Source organism: Octodon degus, unplaced genomic scaffold, assembly GCF_000260255.1.
Source record: "Octodon degus isolate 3935 unplaced genomic scaffold, OctDeg1.0 scaffold00110, whole genome shotgun sequence".
In the NCBI taxonomy this organism is placed as follows: domain Eukaryota; kingdom Metazoa; phylum Chordata; class Mammalia; order Rodentia; family Octodontidae; genus Octodon; species Octodon degus.
The window spans coordinates 1,074,432-1,086,973 of NW_004524686.1; the positions used below are offsets into that span (position 1 = coordinate 1,074,432).

At 37.7% G+C, this 12,542-nt stretch overlaps 1 protein-coding gene across 3 annotated transcripts in view; it reads left to right on the forward strand.

Annotated features, from left to right (window-relative positions):
• Zmat3 (zinc finger matrin-type 3) overlaps window positions 1–12,536 on the forward strand; it is a 51,412-nt gene extending 38,876 nt beyond the window's left edge. For 2 of the 3 annotated variants that reach the window (XM_004639333.2, XM_023699092.1), the window contains exons 3-6: window positions 2,053–2,172; window positions 5,132–5,298; window positions 5,416–5,516; window positions 9,134–12,536. In XM_004639333.2, coding sequence (XP_004639390.1) covers window positions 2,053–2,172; window positions 5,132–5,298; window positions 5,416–5,516; window positions 9,134–9,345 — 600 coding nt within the window. In that variant the 3' untranslated portion in view covers window positions 9,346–12,536. The remainder of the gene's footprint in view (window positions 1–2,052; window positions 2,173–5,131; window positions 5,299–5,415; window positions 5,517–9,133) is intronic. The other variant, XM_004639332.2, reaches the window with a different exon arrangement.
• The last annotated feature ends 6 nt before the right edge of the window (window positions 12,537–12,542 follow it).

The window sequence follows — 12,542 nt, forward strand, 5'->3', positions numbered from 1 at the left end:
AATGAATAAATAAATAAATAGACCCTGAAGCCCATCTCCCTTTCAGGCTGGGCCTTTGCTCATGCCAGTTTTTAGCCTGCAGTTTTCTTCCCCCTTCACTCCTACCTCCCTGGTGAGCTTTTAGTAATTTCAAAGATAACTCACCATCCCATCTTCTGAGAAGTCCTCTGATACATTGAGGCATAAATAAGAAATTTATCTTAGTGTTGTCTTAATGTTTTAAAAAATTATGCTCTTTATTATAATATTTAAGTCTTAATTAATGTTCATTGCTTGCTTTGCTGTCCATTAGAAGGTATTCTGGGCATCAGGGAAGGATGTCCATAAATAAATGGACAAGGTACTTATTTTTAATGAGTACATTTTCAAGGGGAGGAGTGAGAGAAAGTAAATAAGCCATATTATTTTGGATAATGATAAGTGGCAGTAAAATTAAGTAAAATCAGATGGTGTGGTAATATAATAGAAGGAGTGTGTGTGTGTCTGTGTTTGTGTGTGTGGAGGTTGTGAGACTTGAGGTGGTTAGGACACTTGAGTTGCAGTGAGATATGCTGTTTGAGTTCAGACTTTAAAGATATCAGTCCACTGTGCAGAGATCTGTGAGAGCATGTGCTCGGGGTGTTCATGGAGCAGGAAACAGGCAGGGTATTGAAGCAGGAGCCAGTGAGCCGGGAGGGGGTCCTGCGTGATGTAACATCAGACAGGTAGGTGGGACCAGAGTACATCAGACCTCCAAGGTAAGATTTGTCACTGTTAAGTGCAGGGGTGAGAAGCTACTGGAAGACTTTGAGTGAGGGAGTGAGGTGATCTTGTTTGTATCATTCTGGTTTGTAACAGAGAGAGAAGTGCAGAGGGCAGAGACTAGTTAGCCGTTGTTGCCCCTGCCTAAGTGGAGAGCGTTGGTAGCTTGCATTGCTGTGGTATGGTTAGTGTCCACGGAGAGAAGTGGAATGACTTGGCACACATGTTAAAGGTGGGAACGTAAGACTTGCTGATAGATTGGGCATGCTGCATTTAGGGAAAGGCGGGTCCAAGAAAGTTTGACCCTGGACTCCCTATGGCCATGGTAAGAGCACAGCGAGGGCATTCTGAGCAAGCGCAAGAGAGGACCTACCTCAGTACTCTAATTATTATTGTTTTGGTCTCCTTTAGATTGTGTGCCAGTCTTCATTTTATTTCTTGACTTTAGCATAGTACATGGTAAATAAATGATTACTTGTAGATTTCAATTTACAGTGTGGTTTTACTCATATTTAGAAGGCTTTTGCACCACCGACCCTTGCCACTTGTTTATTAATTTAAGGGATAGAATCCTGTGAATAATAAATAAAGCAGGGTGAAAGGGTAAGTCCATTTTGCACAGGTTCCTAGTACAGCCTAAGGCATGGTGCTGTGGTGAGAAGTGCTGGCTATTGGATTCAGAAGGCCTGCATCATCGAGCTTCGGCTCTGCTACTTTATCCTTCTGAAGAGGTCATGGGCCAACTCCCTGGTCCCCAAAGCAGTTTTTTAGCTGTCATCGATGGGTTCCATCACCAAATTTCTTAGGCAGTATTTTTGTGAGCAGCAGGTCTTTTGTAATGTAAAAAAAGGTACTTTGTAAGTGTTATTAAAATAACTGGATTATTCACTTCACTACTCAGTTTCAAAGGTGATTAGATCAGAGTGTCAAGAAATTTATATTCTAGCAGTGGCATATGAATGTGCACAAACTGGAGAAGACACAGCCTGCTGGAAAATGGGATTTTTTTTTTTTTTTTAGAAATACATAGGAAATTAATTTTGTCTGGCTTTGTTCTCTTATCCTTTCCAGATAAATTCAGTGATTCCATAGAGCTATTAATCAATTCCCTTTCTTTAAAATCTAATAATCATATCTAGCTAGTAGTACATTTATGCCTACTAGTAGATATGGAATAATGTAGTGTAGATAGAGGAATAATGTATAACTAGTATTGCTTGTGGGCTTTTTCTTTTTTAACATGAATATATTGATGAAATAAATCTGGCAAAATTTCCTCGTGGTGATTATTCATTCTATTTTTACATCTAGGGTAAAAATCATGGTAAGAAACTCCGAAACTACTATGCAGCCAATAGCTGTCCCCCTCCTGCAAGAATGAGTAGCGCCGTGGAGCCTGCAGCTGCTCCTGTTGTTCCGGTCCCTGCACAGGTAAGACGTGAGCCAGGAGAAGCAGTGGAGTCCTTCTTGGTACCTCTGACTTCTTGAACTGTGCACTGGCTTTATTGTACATCCAAATCTTGGCGCTTTGATATGTATGAAACAAATATTGTAATATGAGTCTTTCTCTATGAGAAAGTCTTTGAGTAATATGAGTCTTTCTATACAGTTCTCAGAATTCCGGGGTAAATAACCCTGAATAAAAAGAGGGACTTTAAAAAAAAATATTGCCATCAATTGTACCTATGTTGTAGCTTCCATTTACAAGATATTTCTTGAGATTGCCCTTTGTACCTCCCTCTGTACCTCTGTACAGAGAGCTAGTGTAAGTGCTGTGTGGACTTTGGAATTATGAGACACATTTGGGAGGCCAGTTCCTTTTGCCCTTTGAAAGTCAGAGCAAGTGATTTAAGCAAGATAGTCCTGTACTTTAGTAGCCTCTGAAATATGGACTGTACTCTTGAACTTATCTTTGAAATGTTGTCTGCCCACAGAACAACAGAAGGAATAATTACTGAGTATGTTGGCCTAGTGTTTTCTCAGGCACTTTTTTTCCCTTTTGGACTGGGTCTAAGACAAGGTGAGGGATTCCTTGATTTGGACACAAAGTTTAAGGAGGAGTCTTCATGCTATGTCTAAAAATCTGAGCTAGTAATTTGAAGACAATATGCAGTGCGACAGCCCTTGTTGGATTCCTCTAATTTTGTTTGGTGAAATTCTCCATAGTTTTCAGGATTTTTTTTTTAGCTATGTTTTTTATTCTCTTTAAAAAAAAATTAAAACATGTTTACAGCGAGAGAAACTTCCTGAAGGCAAACCTATTGATTGGCATAAATGAAAAGTAGTTAGTAAAAGATGAATGTACCTCAGAAAGGGATGCCAGTAAGAATCTTTTTTTTTTTTTAAAGGCAGAAGGGTTTTTTTTTTTTTTTTTTTTTCCTCCGAATGCCTTCAGGGCATGATTGGCTGGCTTGAGTTGTGGGGATAGAACCACAGCAACCTGAGCCTGACAGCTTTGTTGAAGCAGCCACTTAAAGAACTGAGCTAAGGGGCAGGCCCCCATAAGGATTTTTTTTTTTTTGGCTCCTCAAATGCCTTCAGGGCACTTTTGGCGGGCTGGAGTGTTGTGGGGATCGAACTACAGCAACCTGAGGCTGACAGCTTTGTGGAAGCAGCCACTTAAAGAACAGTGCTAGGGCCAGGCCCCCAACCAGTAAGAATCTTTACAATGACAGAACTCATAATTTCAAGACTTTAAAAGTGTAAAGGATAAAATTGATCATTATTTATACTACAATCTACCAATAAAAATCATTATAATTTTGGTAGCTGAACCAAACTTAGAAGTAGGACAAGTTGCCAAGGCACAGAAAAGATGTGAATGTGTTCCAGTAAAATTTTATTTATGGAAAAAAAATTAAAGCAAACAAAATAACTCATACTCAACAGAAGTCTACTAATTAAATATTTAGCAAATTCAAAATTAATTTTAAAAATAGCGAATAAATGCAAAAACTTAGGAGAAGTATTACTGATTTTCCTTTTGCTTTGGGCTGCTGGATGACTTGGTATAGCCGCAGTGCCAATCCAATCTTTAGGTACAATCTTTGATATTTTGTTCATTAATTTTTTTCTATTTGATTTCACTCTTCAAAATACTTTATTGAAATATGATTTGTTTTAATTACTGAAGTTTTTGATGTTCCCTTAAATTCGTGCGTCAGTAAATGTCTCATTCAGTTAAGACTTGGGTGTGAGCCTTGTTCAAAGTGTGGCCCCTGGGCTGGCAGTTTGAGCCTCATTAGCAATTTATCAGGAGCTCAAGAAAGCTATGTAATTTTCTTCAGTGTTCCGTATTTTGTAAAGTGGTAAAGCAAGAACTTCTTTGGATCTTCTGAGCCACCATGGCCTAATTTTACTTTCCTTGAGGTCAGTGTTTTAGAACTTATGATGTGGATCTCAATTCCAGCTGTTGTTTCTCTCATCGATTTTTCTGGAAAATGAGATGTATTAAAATGGAATAAGAGGGCTTGAAAACACCTAGAGATTTTCAAGCTGAGGAGATTTCACACTGTTGTTTCCTAAAGGCCACGCTAGAATTGGATGGGTCGTCCCTGTCAGGGATTGTTTCTGCCCGGCTCCACCCTTCTGGGAGAACAACCTGTGCTGCTTTGTATAGCAGAGCCCTTGTGATTTTTGAAAGCAGCTATTATATACCCAGAGAATTTTCTCTTCTAGGTCAAACAGTTCTGTTTTCTTCAATTGTTCCTTAAATGATATGATCACCGAATCTTTATCACATGTATTATTCTCCTCTAGCCAAAACCTACTTTGTAACTTTTTGTTAGCACAAACATAACTGAATGCGTTCCAGGCATTGTTGGATTTTCTTTAGTGTGCTATTCCCCAACCTTTAACAGATCGCCAGGGTCAGCTAGTTATTTTTTTCCTAATTATATTACATTGGTACCTAGTTTATATTCTTTATGAGGGCAGGGGCTTTACTTAAAAGAAATACATGACTGTATCCCTCTAGACAGCAAGCCCAATAAACAGTCGGCACTTAATAAATGTTTACTGACGTTTTCTGAGCAGACTCTACTTTCCTGAAAATGAGATTTTAGGCCACACCTATTTACTTACATATTAATTATTTCTTTAAATCTTTTATACTGGAGTTTTTAAACTCATCTTAAAATTTTCTTCAATTGAGATAAATAGCAGCAAGCTAATCCAAGTTTGGTACATGGCCATAGGTGAAGTTTGATTTACGAGTCTCCAAGCCTCTTTTCCCCTGGAGTTGCTTCCTTTCTTTGCAAAGCTGAGTGCTTGTGGTCTTGCTGTATCTTTTGGTTGTTTTCAGTGTTTAGAAGGGCCTTTGAGGAGAAGGAAAGGATCCGCTCCATATTTTTTTAAACTTTGCTGCTTCTTGTGTTGTCTTTGATGTCAGATGGGCTCCTTTAAGCCCGGAGGCAGAGTGATCCTCGCCACAGAGAATGACTACTGTAAACTCTGCGATGCCTCCTTCAGCTCCCCGGCTGTGGCGCAGGCTCATTATCAAGGGAAGAATCACGCCAAGAGGCTGAGGCTGGCCGAAGCTCACAGTAACTCGTTCTCGTAGGTATTGCCATTTTCTCTGAGGCCAGTGTGTTACGTGAGACAAACTGTCTTTAAAGAGAGTTGAAAGGGATCCTTGTTTAGGAGTCTCACTCTTTTAAAATTTCTTTTCTTCAGGGATTCATCGGAGGTGGGTCAACGGCGGGCCCGGAAAGAAGGGAATGAATTTAAGATGATGCCAAATAGGAGAAATATGTATACAGTCCAGAATAATTCAGGTATTGCATCTATTTTCATGTATTTGGAAATTTGCACATAGCTTCCATAAATGCTCTTATTTTTATTTCCTTTAATAATAGTGGAGGGAAAAAAAATCCATCTAGAAGGGCCAGGGAGATAGCTCACTAGAATAAGTGCTTGCCTGGCAAGCTCAAGGGCCTGAGTTCAATCCCCAGTTCCACCAAAAAAAAAAAAAAAAAAAAAAAAAAATGGAGAGCCCTGAGGAGTTTGGGTGAGTCATTATTTTGTGGTCTAGTGGTCTTTTACACTGGTGTTTATTTCAGCTTTTATTTATTTCCTACTTAGTGTATTGTACATTTCTTTTGGGTTTAAATTGTCCTATCTGTCCAGCTGGAAAATGTAAAGTGCCAGTGAAAATGGGCTGATGCTTTAAACTTGCACCGTGTTCAGTTTGCATTTCTTGGGAAAATAGAAGTAAATTTAGCAGTGGTTTTAAGCCAGGATTTTAAATCAGGACAGCAAATCACAATTTTCTAAGGTGTTCTTATAAAATGTGCATACCTGAACCATTAGGTAGATATTTTCAATGGATAAATTTTGGAGTAGGACCAAGACGTAAGTATGCTTTGAAAATGCCTCCTTAGTAATTCTGATACATGTGTTCAACCCAGAATCTCTTGTTTATTTCTATTTTTCATTTTTTAAATTTTTTTTCCATAAATTTAGTGAGAAACAAATAGCAGTGAGATAGTTTCAAACCAAATTGGTAGGATAGTTTCAATAATTAACACACTGCATACATTCTTCCTAGTGGTTAATTGCTGTACAAGATGCAGACTTGATATCTTATTTACAAACACCATTAGAACAAATCCGTCTATGCATTAAGAGAATGCAACTATATATCTATCCTAACCACTTTGAATACACAGATGCAAAATAGACATTCATCTGTATCCACTTTTTTTGTTAAGTTCCATCATTTAAATATTATAGGTGTGTAAACTCAGTAAAATATTCTAAAAGAGTCCAGTAGTCCATAATAGTATTGGGTCTTCCGCTTCACTGGCAGTGTCAGAAATTGTTGACCTGAGTCCCTTACAGCTCAACAAAACACCATGGCTTTACTTCTTATACTCATTTTTATACTTTTCTGCTGGATGGTTAAGACCAAGGTAAAGCAGGACCTATGCAACAAGAGTTGTAACTTTTGGGTCTGATAAGGTCAGTGAAATCCCCTCAGGATTTATCCTGAGATCCTGTACCTCAGATTGTAGAACCTTTGTCAGTGTCAGCCATGTAGATGAGTCACGGCCATTGCTTGGCCAATGTGCTCTCTGTGAAAGCCTGAGGGAATGTGTTCTCTCCATATGACTCTCCTTAGACACACTGTACATCATTGATCATTTTCCTCTTTGGCCCCATAATCTCCTTGATCAGAAAATTTGGGACACTACCAAGTTACGTGACATTACAGTACAAGTTCTCATATGTCCTGAGTCTTAATTGACCTTGGAAAGCTAGGGCCAAAATGTTGCCTTTCCTTGCGGCCTTCCTTTTTCTCTAATTTTGGTCTGCAAACTTAGGTTGTTAACCCTCCAGAAGACAAACTTATTGTTATTACCATACAACCTAGGCTGTTAAGCTTAACCTCACTATCTGTCTGAATATCAAACGTCTTAGGCATAACATGGAACAGGTATTTTTCATCAAGTATTGATATGTTAAATTTTAAGTCCCTACAGAATATGATAAAAAACATTTAAAAATTAGAATATATTTTAAAAAATAGGCATAAAGAATTATATATTTCTTATGATTACACATAAGTCCAAAAATCTAACCATATACAACCTTGAAGCAAGACAGTCCCACAATATTCCTTTTCCTATCTCTTGCCTTCATTCACTACCCCCTTCTTTTTGAACAATCATCTACCCGAGAGACAGCATAGCAGCAACTGGCATGTCATGACAAGCAGCCCGTATTCAGAAGACCAGAATGACAGGCACTGTAAGCATGAAACTACTATTACAGATTACCATCTTCAGTGCAGTTGCTTAGTTCACAGAATCTCTTGTTTAAAGGAATTGTGTTTTCTCATCTTTAGTAGGGACCCGAAGATTGAGGAGACCCTAGTTCTCCCTGACCTCAGTCTCTGAGAGAGCACAGGACAGCAGAGGTCATTTATGTGGCCAGTAAAACAAGACAAAGCTAAGCTGTCTGGGCAACACAGTGCAGCGTGATTAGCAAAAGTCTAATATACAAGTAATTATAACAGATACAAATTTGTTTAAGTGTCATTTAAAAAAAACAAAATTATCAGGCTGGGTAAAAGAAATTTAGCTGAAATGAAGGAAGCCAGGATAACTTAATATTAGATGAAATAAATTTTAGGATGAATATAGTATTGATTATGTGTCCAGTTTAGACTGCAATTAAATGAGGTGTCAATAATACACTTGATCTTAGCCAAAAGGCTGAGAAGCGATGAGGTGTCAATAATAAAATGTAAAAACAAACAAAAAATTTCCATGTGTATAGAAATTTTAAAAACATTTCTAAATGATTCATAGTTTAAAGAAGAATCATACTGGAATTTAAAAATTCTTAGAACCAAATACTAGTGAAACTATCTTGTCAATAATTATAAGATGTAGTGAAAATTGTGTTTTGGAAAAAAAAATTATTATACTAGGAAAAAAAAAGAAAGAAAATTAATGAAACGATAGCCCCAGAAAGTCACTAAGTAAAAAGAAGAAAAAAACTATTAGCAATGTCATCAACTTTTGTGTATGCCATTTCAATGTTTTCACATGTTATTCCTGTACAGTACAAATAGGAAGCTGGGCATGGTGGCATGCGCCTGGAATCTCAGCTCTCAGGAGGCTGAGGCAAGAGGGTGACCACAAGTTCAAGGCTAGAACAAAAAAGGATTAAATGTTGTATATTGCCTTCATTTACTAAAAGGATTAAATGTTGTATATTGCCTTCATTTACTTAGTACCATATCATATTTTAGTGTAATTAAGAGTTTTTCATAGCATAATATATATTGTCTTCATAGGTGTGTGTTCTTTTTCCTCTTCTCTTTGCCTCGGTCATGATGGAGCCAGGCTCTTGCGGTGCTAGGCAAGTGCCCCCTCCACGCTGCTCCCGCAGCCCGCTGCGTAGTCTCTCACTGCAGTCCGTACCATACTGTTTCAAGTCACATATTTTTAGGTTTTTTGTTCCACTAAAATTTTGCTTTTATAGACACCATTGAAGGGAATGTCTTGCTGGTAAAATCTCTGTGCAAACACTCTTAATGTTTTCTTAGTGTAATTTATAGAAGTAGAATTTTTAGATTAAAGGGCTAGTATAATTACAAGACTTGTAAGGCTTAGAAATTATTTTAAAAGTCGTGTTCACTTTCTTAGAGACATCTTTGGATTTGACTTTACAGTATCCTTTGTGGCAATAGTTTGGGAGTCATGTTATCTATGTAGATTGAACCTATCTAAATTTATAATTCAAAAAGCCCCATTAACTTCAACTTCATGTAAAACTAAGAATCTGTGAATTGTATTATTTGTTTTAGATTTACAGATGACAGGGAGAGGTGGTTAGAGGGCCTCCCACTAAGTGAATACTGTTTTTTTGTCTCTTGCTTTAGCAGGTCCTTATTTCAACCCTCGCTCTCGACAGAGAATTCCACGTGACCTAGCCATGTGTGTTACTCCAAGTGGCCAGTTTTACTGCTCAATGTGCAACGTTGGGGCTGGTGAAGAAGTGGAATTTCGGCAGCATTTAGAGAGCAAGCAACACAAAAGCAAGGTGTCTGAACAGCGGTACAGGAATGAGATGGAGAACCTGGGCTATGTATAGTGGCTGTCATGTTCAGATGCCTGTTTGCCTTCTGTCTACTTGCCCTGCTTTGTGATCCTTTGATCTGAGTCCACTCTTGTGCTTGATGTTAACACATGTACCCTGCAGTGGTACCACGAGATGTCGAAACCCTGGGGACGGCGGGAGGGAGGTGTGCTTAGGCCCTAACACTTTTTCAGGTCCACTGTGTCGAGCTCTTTATAGCATGTGACTTACCTACCCCATCACCCCATCAGAAATAACCTTTACCTTGGCCGAGTTCTGGTTGACTTAGAAATATGACCATTTAAAAATTCCGTCTGCTTTTGCAGTTTTAGTTTTATGTATTGTTAGGTAAAGAGTTGGGTTGAGTTCTTACTTCAGATTGCAATAAAGGCTGAGATCGATCCTCCAGGCTTCCCAGGAAACATCATCTCAATGCACTGCCCGTAGGAGATACCATCACAGTCCTTATGAGGGTCTTTTCCAGACATGGCCCCCTGTATTCTGGCCCTGCGTCACTGAACAGCGGGTTTTCTTAAATTCATCTGTTTTCAGGGTGCTTGTGTTCTTCCAAATGGCAGAACTTCATTTCCAGTCATGGGTTTCCCATATTTGACTGCCACCTCCTACTCCGCCCTCACCCTCCCAGTTGAGTAATCTTGCTAATAGGCTTATTTTCGTGCCCTAGCTGTGCCATGGGTTTTCCAAACCATGGATTTGAATGTAGGAGTTTAAGATGGGCTTGGTTTTAAAAAGAATGTTTCCCTTCTGATTTCAGAAATAATAAGATGTGTTTGCTCTTTCAATCTGGAGTTTTGTTTTCATTGATGGTAGTGTAACATACAATTTATGATTGTCTCAACCATAAGAGCTCTTGATATTTTTTTTTTTGGTAGAAATTTTTAGCGGAACCAGTCCTTACATGATATCATTTTCTGTTTGATCAGTTTGTTGATGGTTATCAAAAAGACATTAATACCATTACCTGCTGTTTTGTAGATAGAGAATAAATTTTTTTTTAAAAAGCTGGTCAAGTTTCAGTATCTCTATTTCCAGTAGGAAATTGTTTTTGTTTTTAAAATAAGAAGCCATAGTGTATATCTAGATTGCCAATGGAGTATTTAGAAGCTTCATTAATTACATTTGTATCTGTTTATTATATTTTACTTTACACAGAGAAGATAAGAGCTCATCCATATTTCTTTTGAAAGATCAGGTTCACCGGGAAGTTTATTGTGAGCAGCATCTTTGTAGGTTGGCAGATGCTTATTTGATTGCTAATGTTACTAATGAAATCTCTGGGTAACCTTGAGAATTATATAGGCAAACAGATAAAAAGGGATAATCATTGTTTCTTTTGGGTAATACTTTGGAACCATTTTAAATAGTTTAGGCCTAAATTTAAAAGTCATTTTCTGTTAAGGTAGTGGTTTATTGAAAAGTAGAATTATTTCAATTTTTTTTTTTCTCTGAGAAACAGAAAAATGAAATAATTTTGTATTTAGATTCTGTCTGGATCTGCAAACTCTTATTACAGTAAGCCTTTGTTGTAGTAGTTGAGTCTATAGTTAATTAGTTTAGGGCATTTTAAGATTTGTCTCATTGGCTAGTAGGTTTACTCTTTTTGCTGCTACATATAATTTTTTGGTATATGTTAATATAGTATTGATTTTATGATTGAAAAATCTCTTTCCTATAGGCGTGTGTACGCATTTCACACATACCACCTCCTCCCACCCCCTGCCAGAATTTCACGTGATTCCCTGGAGAGAATTTCACTCTAGATGACATTAAAGATTGTGATAGGAATTTCCTTTTTGTAAAAAAAGCCTTCATCTACTTTGAGTTTTCCTTTTGGAAATGAAATTAAAGGATTTATTTCCCTGCCCTCTTCACTAACAGTTTGAATATATGTGTACAAAAAGCAGTGGACTTAAGGGCTTGATGTTTTTTCAGGCCTTGTGTATTCAGGTTTCCAGTTTCCCAGTGCCCTTAATGGATGTTATGAATGCGTAAGTGTATTTTCTTTTAAAGAAAGAAGTTAGATTTATAGTGTTACTTCTTACTTGCTATATTTCTTTGCACTAACAAAGAACTATGTATTTGTTTTATATGATACTTTAGTACCATATTGCCTACAATGATTTTTTTCTTAATTTCCAAATTCTAGTCGGTGAATACCTTCCACGATCATTCACAGAGCTTTCATTCATATCTGAAAAACATCACAGATCTCTACGGTAGTAGGCTGTGTTTTGGGCTAGTTACATTGCAGTGTTCTCTTGTTCCACAGGTAAGAGGGTGACAGAAGTCGCCATCGCTGCATGGGACAGTTTCTTGTATTGGCACATTTTGTGTAGACAGTGTTCCTTCCTTCTCGACAGGCTGCGGTTGCCTCTGAATTAGTGAAGCGTGATCTCTGTTGATTTCATTTTGTCAAGTCCAGTCCTGCTCTGTAACATGCTTGAGGGTCTGCACCCTGGGTCCATCAGAAACCATGCCTCTTCATATGTCACGGGCAAGGGTGGACAGAGGCCAAAACAAAGAAAAACTATCAGTTAAAAAGTAGATTTTAGTAATCATCTGTAAGAATGTATAGCATCAAAGTCTCTTTTCTCTGTGACTATCTTTGTGTACATTGCCATTAAAAAACAAATTAGAAGATATTTATCAACTCTTCTAAGATATGGAGAGTGAAAGGTTATGAAGGAAAATTTCCATGTTTCAGTTAAGATTGTGTTGTATATGCCTTTAAAGTCCTTTTTAACAAAAGTTTAGATATAAAATGCAGTGTGTCCTGTAATCCCCTGGCTCCACACTGAATAGAAAATACTTTGTTAGTCTTGTCTTGGTCATGTCCTGCAACTTGTAAATACGTGCATGTGGTTTATGTTTATCTGCTTGTCTTTTATTGCACTGATTTCTGTGAAGTGGATAATTTTTTTATCATTCATTCTGAAAAAGTCCCCCACACTCTCTGTCATTATTTTCCTTTTTAATTAGTTGGTAGACTTAGGAACCTATAGGAGTTTTGAATCCCTGAGTGGGACCGAAGACTCATGGCTGAACTGATCACAGCCCTCTCACTTGATGGGTTACTGAGAGGTACCAGGTCTTCCACTACATTTTACAGAGCTGTTCTGCAGAACTCTATGCTTATTTACAGCTACCAAGTTGCAATTTGAACACAAAGGAAAGGATATATATATATATAT